Consider the following 13,532-nt stretch of genomic DNA (forward strand, 5'->3'; position numbering starts at 1 on the left):
GGTCCTCCAATTGTTATAAGAGATATGTGCGATTGCACATGTTGTGAAGCTGTAATCATGTACTCACGCTTCTTGTCTTTTGTTTGTTTTCAGTTGCGCAAGCCTACGCGGCAGGGCGGACTATGCAGTCGACCCAACACCAGGCCAGCGGTCAGACATCACCGGCTGTGAGAAAGGAGGTGTGGGTCGTGGGCCACTCATACGTGAGACGGGCCGCAGACGTATTCAAAGCAGGTGACATGATTCACGTACCTGGGGAATACGGGTACAGAGTGTCCTTCTACGGAAGAGGCGGTCTCTGTATTGACCAGTTTCAAGCATTCTTTGAGGGTCTGTTAGGGCGGATGAGGTCACCGCCGTCCATAGTCATAGTGCATTTAGGGGGCAATGATTTGGTCACCACCGGTAGACGACTTCTCCTGGAGGCTATGCTTTCCACAGTAAGTTGGTTAGCGAGGAGAGTTCCGGGGTGCATAATTGCGTGGTCTCATATGATCCCACGAAAAGTGTGGCGGGGGGCTATCTCGATCCCTGCTTTGAATCATTCTGTTAGAAAACTGAATAACAAAGTGAGTAGGTTGTTCCGTTCCAAGACATTGCATTCGATCTCGCATAATTGTATTAATGATGACAGTATGTATTTGGGGGATGGTGTGCATTTGTCAAGGGTGGGGAATGAGTTACTCATAGGAGACTTCTTAGCTTGGTTAAAAACGTTAAAACATGACCTTTAGGTAGGAGTTTTGTGGGGGGTCCGGATAGCCGGTCAACTATCCGGACCTGTGGCGGTAAGGTCATGATCGGTGAGCACTAATTAGAAGATCCCTATGAGTGGGCGTCACCCAACACGGATGGGAGCGCTCGGGAGAGGTGGCCATTGGCCCCTCAGTGGGGAGGCGGTCCCGTCTAAGGGTGGGTCGCCGGAAGTAAAGGAAAGGCGGTCAAGGCCCCTTCCTTTGTAGGAGGGGTTACAGCCCCCTCCTGGGGAATTTCCCGGGGCCAGTGTCATCTGCGACGGCAGATGCGGTAAGTTGTGTGGGGTGGGGGGAGGTCCACGATACCTTCTAGATACCTCACACGAGTCTTCGAACGACCTTTAAATGGCGTCGAGTCTTAAGTGCCCCCGTCAAGTCAAGGGAAATTGTTAGTAGTTGCACTTGAGGTAAGCCTCTGTGCTGTCGCCCCTCCCAAGTGGGAGGGGTAAGTCTGGTTAGGGATCTTGACACCGGTTATGACCTTGCCGTTGGCCCTTAAACGTTAGGATGTACAATTTCAGTATTTCTAGAGAATGTTTTTGTAGGATGCTAGTTCGGCTAGGAGAACCTCTGTATTAGAGAATATGTTAAGGTTAGCCAAACATCGCAATGTGTTAATGAAATTGTACATAACATGAAACGTTTAATGTTTTTAATTTTGTTTTAATAAATACGGCCGGGAGGGTCACTCCCTCCCACTTCCAAAAACTTTAAGAACTGTTTCCGGTTTCCCTCCTTTTGGGGATTGTGTTGAGAGGGGGTGGCGGGTATCTCAGCCATATGGAAAGGGGCGACCACTCGGTCCCCCCGCACGTATGGCGGAGTGCCTCGATCCCCCCGGGAAGCCATTTTTGGGCGGGAGGCGCGTCTCGGCTGGTATGCCCGAAGCGGCGTAGCCGGGGCGCGTTTTTTCCCGCCCTAGAGTGGGCTGGCCTAGACACCGACGTAGCCAGCCCCGCCCTAGGGGCAGGCAGGGGCGGGTTTACGCCCGCCCTGAAGACGGATAAAAAGAGACGCAAGACCAGAAGACGTCCTCTTGTTCTTGTGCTCCGAAGCTGCACCTCCTCGCTACACGTGAGCTCGGGACAGAACGAAGAGCCAATTTTGACCCACCCACCAGCCCCTGAGGACAGCCAGTTGTTTTGTAATAAAGTGAATTTATAAGTATGTTTTCCGTTTCGTTTACAGGCTGTGAAGGTATCAGTTTGATGTTGAGCGTAATAAAGAATGGTGAATGTCGTGTAGGTTTTTACGATTAAAATGATGTGATATAGTGTTGTAATTTTAAGCATGCTCTTTCGGTCGTAGCGACCAATGTTTCCATAGGTTTGAGTAAGAATTGTCGTATTTATTTTTTGGTAGGCGGAAAGGTCATGATCGGTGAGCACTAATTAGAAGATCCCTATGAGTGGGCGTCACCCAACACGGATGGGAGCGCTCGGGAGAGGTGGCCATTGGCCCCTCAGTGGGGAGGCGGTCCCGTCTAAGGGTGGGTCGCCGGAAGTAAAGGAAAGGCGGTCAAGGCCCCTTCCTTTGTAGGAGGGGTTACAGCCCCCTCCTGGGGAATTTCCCGGGGCCAGTGTCATCTGCGACGGCAGATGCGGTAAGTTGTGTGGGGTGGGGGGAGGTCCACGATACCTTCTAGATACCTCACACGAGTCTTCGAACGACCTTTAAATGGCGTCGAGTCTTAAGTGCCCCCGTCAAGTCAAGGGAAATTGTTAGTAGTTGCACTTGAGGTAAGCCTCTGTGCTGTCGCCCCTCCCAAGTGGGAGGGGTAAGTCTGGTTAGGGATCTTGACACCGGTTATGACCTTGCCGTTGGCCCTTAAACGTTAGGATGTACAATTTCAGTATTTCTAGAGAATGTTTTTGTAGGATGCTAGTTCGGCTAGGAGAACCTCTGTATTAGAGAATATGTTAAGGTTAGCCAAACATCGCAATGTGTTAATGAAATTGTACATAACATGAAACGTTTAATGTTTTTAATTTTGTTTTAATAAATACGGCCGGGAGGGTCACTCCCTCCCACTTCCAAAAACTTTAAGAACTGTTTCCGGTTTCCCTCCTTTTGGGGATTGTGTTGAGAGGGGGTGGCGGGTATCTCAGCCATATGACAAATACCCTAAATGCAGGGACACACAAGAAACTATAAGCCACCTTTTTTTTTTGTCCCTTGTATGTTGCACCTCAGAAAAAGTGGGTGAAACCAGTATGTCAACTAATTGGTACCCGCAGGCATGAAGAGGCATTAAGAATACTATGTACAGACCCCAGTCCCCCAATTGCTATAGCCATGGCAACATTTTTAAAATGGGCGTGGGTAATTCGATCAAAAATAATTTGATAATAATTTGGGCATTTGGAGTTTATAAAAATAATGGGAGGGCTGTCCTAACTGTGATTAACTGAGTCAGGAACAGTGATAACAAGCCTATAAATACTGTAATTTTTACATTTGTTTTAAAAAAGATTGATTTTAACGGGTCTTTTTAGTATATTCGACATTAGTCTTGTGGAGTTTAATCTTTTCTTAAATATTTATATAAATGTATTTTGTATAAGATTTTATTCTGTAATAAATGTATGTTTTTATGTGATACTTTTATGACTTAATTGTCGAATAAAGTTTATGAATGAATGAAATTTTGAAATAGTTTATATATTTGTTTTAATTAGGTTAATTAAAATCCTAAATGGTGTGATTAACTAAGATCTGTTGAATATGCAACCAAAAGAATGTAAAGTTTGCTGTATAACAAACTAGGAAATACAAGGTGGCAGTCAAGATTTACAGACACTAAAATGTAAAGTTAATGCTGAACCACCATAGCACACAATTAAAAATATATACAAGCAAACATGTTGGAAACAAAACAAATTATAAGCATGTGTAAATGCACGGTGGAAGTCCTGATTTACAGAAACGAAAAAGTAGTTAATACTGGACAACCATAGAACTCAATCATGAGCATTAAGTAACATAGGAAATACAATGCAACAGAAAGTAAAAAATACTTAATGAAGCAACTGATCGCCCTCTGGATTTCTCCTCTGAACAGGCTATGCCTCTTATTTATACTTACTTACTAGGACATATATTTCCATTGTAAACACCTTGTATAAGCACAGCTTTTGAAAAACGTAATCTACTTAGTTCATTTACCTGCATAATATCTTTAAATGTCCTCCAATACATGGGGCCTCATTTATGATGCTGTGCGTCACTTTTACGCCGCACCAGTGGCGTAAAAAATGCGCTTTGTTGCGCCAAATTTACAAAGTGACGCATCTAGGTAGATGCGTCACTTTGTAAATTCCTGCGCCATATTATACCTGCGCCAGGTATAATGTATGCAAGGGGGGCGTATTGACGCAAGGAAGGGTCGTAGAAGTGACGCAGTGAAATCTATGAGATTTCACTGCGTCACTTTTAGGACACTGTTGCGTCAAAATCTTGGGCCTGCCTCACAGCAGGCGTAAGACTGACGCAGGCCCTTTCAAATGGGGCTTGCCCCATGTGAAAGGACGCATTGCTGGAGTTGCGTCACTTTTGTGACACACTCCAGCAATGCGTCACTTTTGCGCTTACAGATACGTCAGAAATACTGACATATCTGTAACTCCTTGCGACATGATGCATCATACATTAAATATGACGCATCAGGAATGTCGCAAGGAGTGCGCACTGAGAAGTGACGCATCGCTGCTTTTACGCAGCAATGCGACATTTCTCATAAATGAGGCCCATTGTTCTTTACTGGCAACTCTCCTAACGCGCCCCAAAGTACAGCGAAAAATTCTATTGCATTTTAACTTATAGCAAAAAGTAAATAACTACTCGTAATTGTATCTGGATTTTCACAGGAACATCTCAACATTGTACCTACTTTATCACCTTTTAGATTCTTACGAGAAAAAATATTGTCCAGTTTGATTCAGTTTCAAAATTTAGAAGGAAATTGTATTATACTGAACTTGCAAGTAAATGGCACCACAATTTTCGTCGGTAAATTGCGTGATGAAATAGTACCAGTTTTCTGTGAAAAACGTCATGAGGGTGATGAGCATGCTGTACGGTTAGACAACAAATATATTTGCACGACTTTACCCGTTCACAACACACTTTGCACACCCCGAAAACTGCCTAATTCACACATATCTTACTTATCTGTTTAAAGTATGTATCTGTTTTTCTGGGTGCTTGCTTTGAGCTTGTGTTCTGGCATATGTTTTACTGCAGCAGGCAGTTTTGAGAACACAGCTTCCGAGTGCAGAGATGTTGATAACTTTATCACATAAACATTGCTACTAAATCAGTTTCGGAGCTCTCTAAGAATCATCGCAGCTAATGAGATTGCCATATTCAGATCCAGCTTGACAGCACAGCTGTCGACAAGACCAGTTATTTTCAGTGCTTTAAATATACTTACAGTGGCCTTTGGCTGCACCCAGAGAAACGTAACTTTCTCGCCTCATGGTATTGGCCCTCTGATGTATCACTCCGTCTCCTCGTATAGAGAGCTTGCCATTCCCACGGGACTCATTTAGGTCTCAAACGTACACGTAAACAGCACACATTGTCCCTTATACGTATTGTATACAACCAAGTCATCCTTTAGGTTTCATTTCTTCATTGTAGCAGGCCTTTCAAGTTTTAATGAGGAGTTGTGTATACCACACATATTTGCACACACATGCATATGGGTGCATATTCCAGCTGTTTAAACCAAAACATTCTTTGCAAAGCGGTTAGGTCCGGTTTCTTGTGATAAAGCATTGAGAATCATGCATGCACAAGCATGCACACATGCAGTTTTCATGCATTAGCACAATAAAGCCAGGTCTGTTTGTTTTGCTGATGGCTGTTCAATGTTGGAATCTACACAAATGACAAAGGCAATGTTCTTTACCATATTCATAGTTTCTTCTCTATGTTTGACTTTGAAGGTGCTCCAGCGGATTTGATCGGCACAGGCAAGATTGGGTGGACAGCGGTTGCCCTGAAGAGGTAAGAATGAGAATAAAACATCAATAAACGTTCTTATATTTATATACCTATGCTGTTGCGGCCTGTGCATGTAAACGCGGTGGGGCGGGACAGGGAGGAGCGGTGGAAGTGGCAAACGCCGGAATAAGGCCACTAATGCAATTATGGACTCCTGAACTGTTTGACATTTTGTTGCTTAGAATTTCACACGCTATTGCAAGGTCGTTTCAGGCCCTGCCTTGTAAGATTAGCCCAGCGTCAGGCTGCTCTTTTCTTGCCACATGTAAAGGGGGGTTGGTGAGTTGACACCTGTTCTCAGTGAGTAGGATTTAAGAAAATACATTGTTGCTGCTGGAATCAGTACTTTCAGTTGCTTACTGATCCCACCGTTTTGTGCATCCAGTCTCCAAAAAGGGTGCTAAGGCAGCTGCCTTATGGCACGACAAGCAGGGGCAGCAAAAAACACTGCATTGCAAGTGTGAGCTGCAAAAAATACCTTTTTTGCTGCAGGTGTGTGTCTAGTTGGAGGCGGAGAACAGATGCCCTCCAGGAGTCTATCCAAATGAGTGCTTCCCAGGCTCTTAGCCTGACACTGCTCATAAGTAAGCCAGACTGAACAGTGAGATGTCTCCCATGCAGTAGGGAAACAGCAGTGACACCATTTAAGTTGGAAACAGACAAGGACAAGAATCAGAAACAAGTCCTTGTGGTAAATGAGAGACTCTTGTCTTGACCAGCTCTTGGGACTTAACTGTTTAGCCATCTAGAGTTCAAAAAGCTGGTTAAAACAAACACTCAGCTGCTGTCATTGCTGGAGGACAACGATTCTGTCTTGAGGCAAACACGGCTAGATGATGTTACACAGCTACACCACGCTAAAATCCCAGAGCTACCTAAGCGAACCCTACAGTGAGTGGACCAAGATACAGTTTCTGAAATATAGGCGGTTGGCCCTTTGGATTTAAAGCAACTATCCTGCATGGATCTGGCAGGAAGTACAAGATAATTGGAAGCAATGTGACCAGGGTCAGGAAGACATAATTCATATTCTCTGCCTGTGCACAACAGTAATGTGGGTTGTGCATGTGCTGTTGCGGAAAACATGGAATGAGCGAGGCATAAGGTCTTGTATGGAGGCCGTGATGGCCTGCTTCAATCCATTGGGCGTTAAGTTAAACTAGGCCAGGGCCCAGCTGTTGCAGGGGAGGGAGGTGACCAGTCAAAACATAGTTTAAGAACTACGTTTTTCTAAGTTTACCTGAACATGTTGTTGTATACAGCACCCATGTTTTTTTAATGCTTCATTATACTATTGTATATAGACCTTTGGGCTTCACGTTATACTGGTCGGCCTCCACCAGCTCTGACATGACCGCCTGTATCTGTCCCAATCATGTTGCTGTTTGGCCTACTCGTCTCCTTTTCATTTGTTCATGACTATTTGTAAAGCACTCTGAAACCCTCTTAGGTCATGTTCTCGCTATATAAAACATTTAGATAACTAGATAAATAAATATTAATAACACTTACTGCACCTCCCTCACCCCTTACCTCAGTGTGTGTCACTAAAAAGGCACACACGGTCTGAGCAAACAGCTTATTTATTGAACCAGCTGTACCTGTATTTCTATACCGTTAATTTCCTCTGTAAGACTCCGCTCTCGCCCCTATAAGCTGCACTGGATATTCTCCTATTGTTTATATTGGGTCGATTTTGGAATCATAGCACCCTTGCTGCAGTATCTGCACACAGCTGCTTCAATGATACTGCATCTGCACTTTATATTGATAAAATCTACTATAATATTCTCCTGCCACCCCGGACATGGCTAATCGTACCTGTGGCCTAATTTAACATCTAATCCTGGTTACTTAGGAAATAAAACCCCCAAGGCAACTTTGCTGCTACTGCACTGGTGGCATATAATCAAGAAATCTTTCGCCACTTCAGCAGCATATATCACCAAAAAAGCCGGCGACTTTTTTATCGCACTATCAAAAAGAACACGCTAACATGCTTTAGCGCTTGTTTTCTTGAGATAGCTGGCGTTTTTCTTTTCTTTGCATGTCAGCAATATTTATTGCTAATGACATGCAAAGTAGGCGTTCTCACTAATACTACATGAAAACAGTCGCAAACACAACTTCGCACTATTAAAAATGCGGCACCGGACCCACAAAGCGATTAAAAAAGCTGCGCAAACCGCGATTATCGCAGGAATTTAACACCTGTTTAAAAGTTGACTTAACCATCTTTTGTGTTGGAGGTGGATTGTGTGGTTAAGTTCACACTTGCCTATTAGCAAGCTTTTCATTAGAGCTTACTAATTATCGCTTGGTTTCTCATGCTATTGCTGCTCATCGCCATCTATGCTGGATTTGACTTCGCCTCTGATCAAAGCGTTGCTAATATGCTGCTAACACAGCAATGTCAACCAGCGATAGACAGAGATAAAAAAAAAAAGCTAAGTCCGATTTGCGATAATTATCGTATTCTGTCGAAAATATGCCCCTACATCTCTTGTACTTGCACGTTCAGGTTACATAGACCGTAACAATTTTTTTACATAGATATGTAGTCACTGGGAGCCGCATTCACTCTTGGGAATAGGCCCCTTCTTTAGTGCGTAAGATGTAGCCCCTTCTCACTGCCGATCCATCAGGGTCGCTATATTAGGGGCTGATTTAGACCATTTTCAGTTATAGGCCAGGAAGGGTGCCCCCTTTCCAATTCCTCATAAAATATCTCTATCTTATGGGTTTCTTGCAGTGAGAATGGAAATGTTTTAACCCCTTGCGTGCGGCGGGAATTCCCCGCCCATGCTGACTCCGCCTTGCGCGGACGGAGTCATGACGGAACGGTTCCGTCATCAGCACAGCTCAGCCGTCGCTGATGACGGAACCGTTCTGTCATCAGCATGCAAGGGGTTAATGTTTATTACTTACTGTGCACACTTTATGAATTTTACTAATGTTTTACTGTGTACTGTATTACAATGGTTTAATAACAAATCACACAATATTTATTATTAATATTATGGTAAATGAGAGATTATGTAATTGGTAATTCCACCTGCCATGCACCCGGACAAACACAACATTCCCAAAGGAAAAAACTGAACCTGAATGCAGGACTTCGGATAATCTGTATGCCTAGCAGCAACGTATGTGAATTGATGACCAATCCCTCTGTCGCAAATAGTGGAGATTGGCTTTAATCAGATGGCATTGTGCAAGGGATGATTAACTAGAATAGAATAGGAGAGGGTGTAAAGCAGTGGGAAGGAATAGAACCAAGGGAATTCTCCTCATGATGAAAGGCAATAAAACAGGAACTGGAACAAGGCCACTAAAAGGTCTAACTCCCAAGATTTCAAAGGTAGGAAGACTTGATCAATTTTTGGCAGCAGGAACAGGCTAGTACCTATATGTAATTCTGACAAAACTGGTGACACATTGCCCTTCTGTGGCTATGCCTTTTTATAGTCCTTTCACTGATTGCTAATTGGATTGAGGTGCTCTGAGTGTGTGATCTGTACCATAAATTCAGATTTTTTTTACCATCTACTTCTAATTCCCTGCGTGGTGTTAGTACATATGATGCCCAAATAAATCTGACTCTTCTACTCTGTATGCTAGGTATACTCTATGCACATTTCCCCTTACTATGTACGCAAACTAATAAAAAAGAACACCTCACTTATACATAGGTAAAAATTAATTATACATTTGGAATACTGTACTGAAAACTGTACCTACCCATGTGTTTTTTGGAACATGTTATATTCATCTCCTCACAGTGAATATAGGCATCACATCTGACAGGCATCTCTTTTTTTATCAAGGTATGAAATATTGAGGGGAGTGGTCTTGAAGGAAACCATGAGAATATCTACATATGTTTAACCATTGAAAAATAAATAAGAGAAAATATACCATATACTCTCAAGATAATTTTACATAAATTCACATAACACAAAAAGCTACTTGAATGAGTGCTAGTGAAACTCCAGTTATGTATATTGCTTCTCTACATTGCTAAACCATATGGTGATAACCATGTCTCCTCCCAAGTTGAGCCTTTTGCCTTGTGAAATGAATGAGTCCCTATCATCTGTGTAGTAGATCATACACTTTGTTTTTGTGTGCATAAAGTTCCCCTCTATCTTTCACTTTTTACTGCAACATTGTAGTGATGTGATGGAGAGATACGTCATTGGTCTCTTCAGCCTCCTGTGTTGACTAACTAGTAAGTGTTTGAGCACAGAAGATAGGTTTTGGTACTAAATGGTGCATCACCCATTTTTGACCTACGCATTGATGATAATTTCTGTTTGAGTTGTATTAGCAAGATGGAATTAAAAAGATACCAACAGGGAAAATTAAATACAGTCCATCCCATTCCAATTCTTCCTTTCCTGTTGTTTTGTCTCTTGGACTTCTCTGAGTAGACTGCACACATCTTCCCACTAATAGACATTGCTCAGGTTTTGCATGGCCAGATGCATGTAGACAGCTCTAGTACAGGGCAGTCACTGAAAAGTCAAAGAGCACTATTTCCTCAAACCCCTTAGCACCTTCAGTAGTTTGACATTTGAACTCCAAAAGCGGAACTGCCTGATTGGCAGTGGGCAGCGACACAAATTCCAGACTGTACTCCCCTCCAAGTTGTTAAACACTTCCAACCCAGAAAAGCATAGGCTCTAATGACTGGTTTCAAAATGTGGAGCTGACTGCTCCCTATTTCCTAGAAGCTAAGAACAAACGTGTAGGTCATGCTAAATCTGTGCTTACTGCTACTGAATATCACTCTACTACTGAAAATCCCTACTTTTTCAGAACTTCTCTGTGTGGAAGCTACCAGAAATCCTCAGGAGCCCACTTAAATGAGTTCCCGGCCCAAGTATCCTCTACCTTTCACTTTATTACTGACAAGGGCACATTCTCCCTGAACCATGTTTTCATTGTTTCTGTTGATCCAGTGACCTTGCCTTGTAGCTGAGGTCTAGGAAACAATTTACTTGCATACTAGCCATACTGGGAAGGGTATGAGTAGGGCCAATGTGTACTCCTTTCTCCTGGTGGGGTAGCACTTCATTGTGAATCTGGTTAACATGATGGAGCGCAGGTAGCCTACAACAACATGGAAAGATATTGGGAGGCTGGCATCTTCAATGGACCAAGCCAACAGGCTATGACTGAAGATGGGCTCAACGATGACAGGGAGCTAAAAGGCGAGGTCTTGGTGAAGCCATCAACAACAGCAAGATAAACTTAAAGCAGGAAAAGCACGGTTCAAAGTTTGCCAAAACAGTTCTAGATGATGATTGGATGCAGGTAGCGGCATGGTCCAGTGAAGCTTTCTACATTTGGACTTAAAAACTTTTCTTGAAGTTGGATTTCCTCTGCAGGGCAAGGCTGCAGACTGTAGCCAAATAGGGCTCGAAATTGCCAGATCTGGCTTCACAGAGACCTTGCCGAAATGGATTTTGTGCTGCAGAGAAGAACACTGTTGGAGCAGAAGCAAACACAACACTGGTGATGCACTCTCGGGGGATTTGCTTGGCAGGTTGGTATCGGTCTCTCTCTGGTTCCTCAGATAAAATATTGGCAGAACGTTTCTAAGTCCCAGGTTTCAGGGTTAGACAGAAGGAGTATACTTTGTTCACAGCCAAGGGTTCAGGACCTTGAGGACAGTGCCGGGAGATCAAGGCTCACTCCTGCAGAGGCTAGCAGAAGGGTCCAGGGCAGTTCCAGTTGGAGCTCACCAGCTGGGAATGCAGGAAAAAGTGCTCCTGAATCTTGCTGTGTCCATGTAGCTCAAACAGGAGGTGAACCAACTAACCCTTAGAGTCATTTCTCGGGTTCTGGTTTCAAGACAAGAAGATTCAATAAGGTCTAGTATTTCTGCAGGGTTCTTCAGACAACAAGAGAGTCCTTCTTCTAATTCCCCTCCGGTCTAGGAGTGTTTTGAGGAGGGTACTGGGGGCGCACATTTTGCCTTGTGCTAGCCTGTGGGAGTGGGGCAAATCCTGGTCACCGCCTAACTAATGGGGGAATAGTTTCCAGGGGTGATCCTACCAACTGTTGCAGCACTTCCTGTATATTTAACCTTTCTTCACCTGACCAGAGTTCCCTCTGCCCACCCAGACGTAATAATGGGTAAACTTTCCATTGTTGTCCCACAAAACACTTGTGGGGCAGCTCCCCCTTCCACTGTCTTTGGTGCCAAGGTGGCAACAGGGACAATGGAATGGGTAAGGCCTAGTGTCAGGCATGTGGCAGGGTAGACCTCTTTGAAGTGTAACTAGCCTTTGGGCCACCCTGTCAGGTAAAGTCCAGCAGCTCACAACACCCAAGCCCTTTGTCTGAGAGCAATCTACCTCTCACCACAAGGGAGCCATTGGCAGTCAGACAGCAGGTGTATACTGGGAGAAAGGCCTTAGAGGGTGTAGGCAGAAAATAGTTGATTTTTTGAAAATTTATTTTCTTTAATAGTTAGGGACAATTCCGCCATTAAATTGCATTTTGTGTATATTGCTAGCTGTTGTGAAACTTATGTTAGGAATATAAATTATAATAATAAAATCCAGTAATTCCTTATGGCAGCAGTCTGTTTTGTCATAGTGAAAATACATTTTAAGCTTTTTCACTATCACGGCATGCTGAACATTAAATTGTTCCATGTCATACTTTCAAATATCATGCACCCTACATTTATATGCGCTAAGACCTATCTTAGTGGTGACTTAAAAGCATTTAAAAGGTAGGCTTTGGCCATTTAAAAACCATTGATTTTGATAGCTTGAGGTGCCAGTCCTAAAACGGTTCTGCCAGGATGCAGTGGTAGGCCTGGGGTTGTATATGCTGTGTCACTGCAGTGGGAGGCATAATGTGTGCTGCAGCCCAATGGTAACAATTAAGTTTCAGGCCCTGGGTACACCTGGAACCATATAGTAGGTATCTATAAGCAAGTTAAAGGTGCCAATCAGGTGTACACAAATTTCATCATGTTTAAAGGGGAAAACAAGCACTTTACCGATGGTTGGCAGGGGTAAATTGTACAGAGTTTTATGGAAAGCAAAACAGTTCAAGCGAAAATCTGGGGGAATCCCACACAAAAGACGGTCCTTTGCAACACTGGATTTCCCTTTTTTTTCTGGGGTCAGACTGCAAAGTAAGAACGTCCCCGGGAGCCCAGGTCTATTTTTCTCTTCTTTTATGATGATCATTGGATAAGACACACTGATGTCATCTATCTGAAAGGAAAAGGAAAAGGAGCAGATCGGCTCATTTAACTTTAACTTCCATTAATGCACGAGGGCCTAACTCAGCCTCACAATCACCGCTTTTCATGGGAGAGTTATCATTGGAAAGGGGAGAATGTCCTCTTGCAACTGATACCTCTCCCTAATTGAATTTGCCACAGGAGGACAATCCCTGAAATAAAAAACAAAAGAAAGCCCTTTCTGCCCACTGGGTTTACTCCCATCTGCTCTTCTAATGGGTCAGAGAGCTGATTAGACATCATACAAAAAGGCAAAATACTGAAAGGGGAGCCCACACAGACATCAGGTTGTTCAATGGCCCAACAATCTTTCTACAACCCTTGATTGTGAACTAGACTTGAAGGTATCAGAGCACTTTACATGAGCACCAGTTGCGTTACAGAAAGACACATTCATTTTTGTTAAGGTCGGTAGAATAAGTTATTTACTCAGATTCACAGGATGGTGAGCATCCTAGCTGAGACTCGAACCCAGCGACATCCTCTTGTTGTACAGCGTT

General features: G+C 43.5%; 1 protein-coding gene across 1 annotated transcript in view; it reads left to right on the forward strand.

Annotated features, from left to right (window-relative positions):
• Positions 1 to 13,532, forward strand: part of PLXDC2 (plexin domain containing 2) — a 1,375,592-nt gene that overhangs the window by 1,198,870 nt on the left and 163,190 nt on the right. Inside the window, exon 10 of the mRNA XM_086941957.1 lies at positions 5,705 to 5,765. Within this exon, the coding sequence (XP_086798083.1) occupies positions 5,705 to 5,765 (61 nt within the window). The remainder of the gene's footprint in view (positions 1 to 5,704; positions 5,766 to 13,532) is intronic.

This window comes from Lissotriton vulgaris, chromosome 10 (assembly GCF_964263255.1).
Source record: "Lissotriton vulgaris chromosome 10, aLisVul1.2, whole genome shotgun sequence".
NCBI classification, from domain to species: Eukaryota; Metazoa; Chordata; class Amphibia; order Caudata; family Salamandridae; genus Lissotriton; species Lissotriton vulgaris.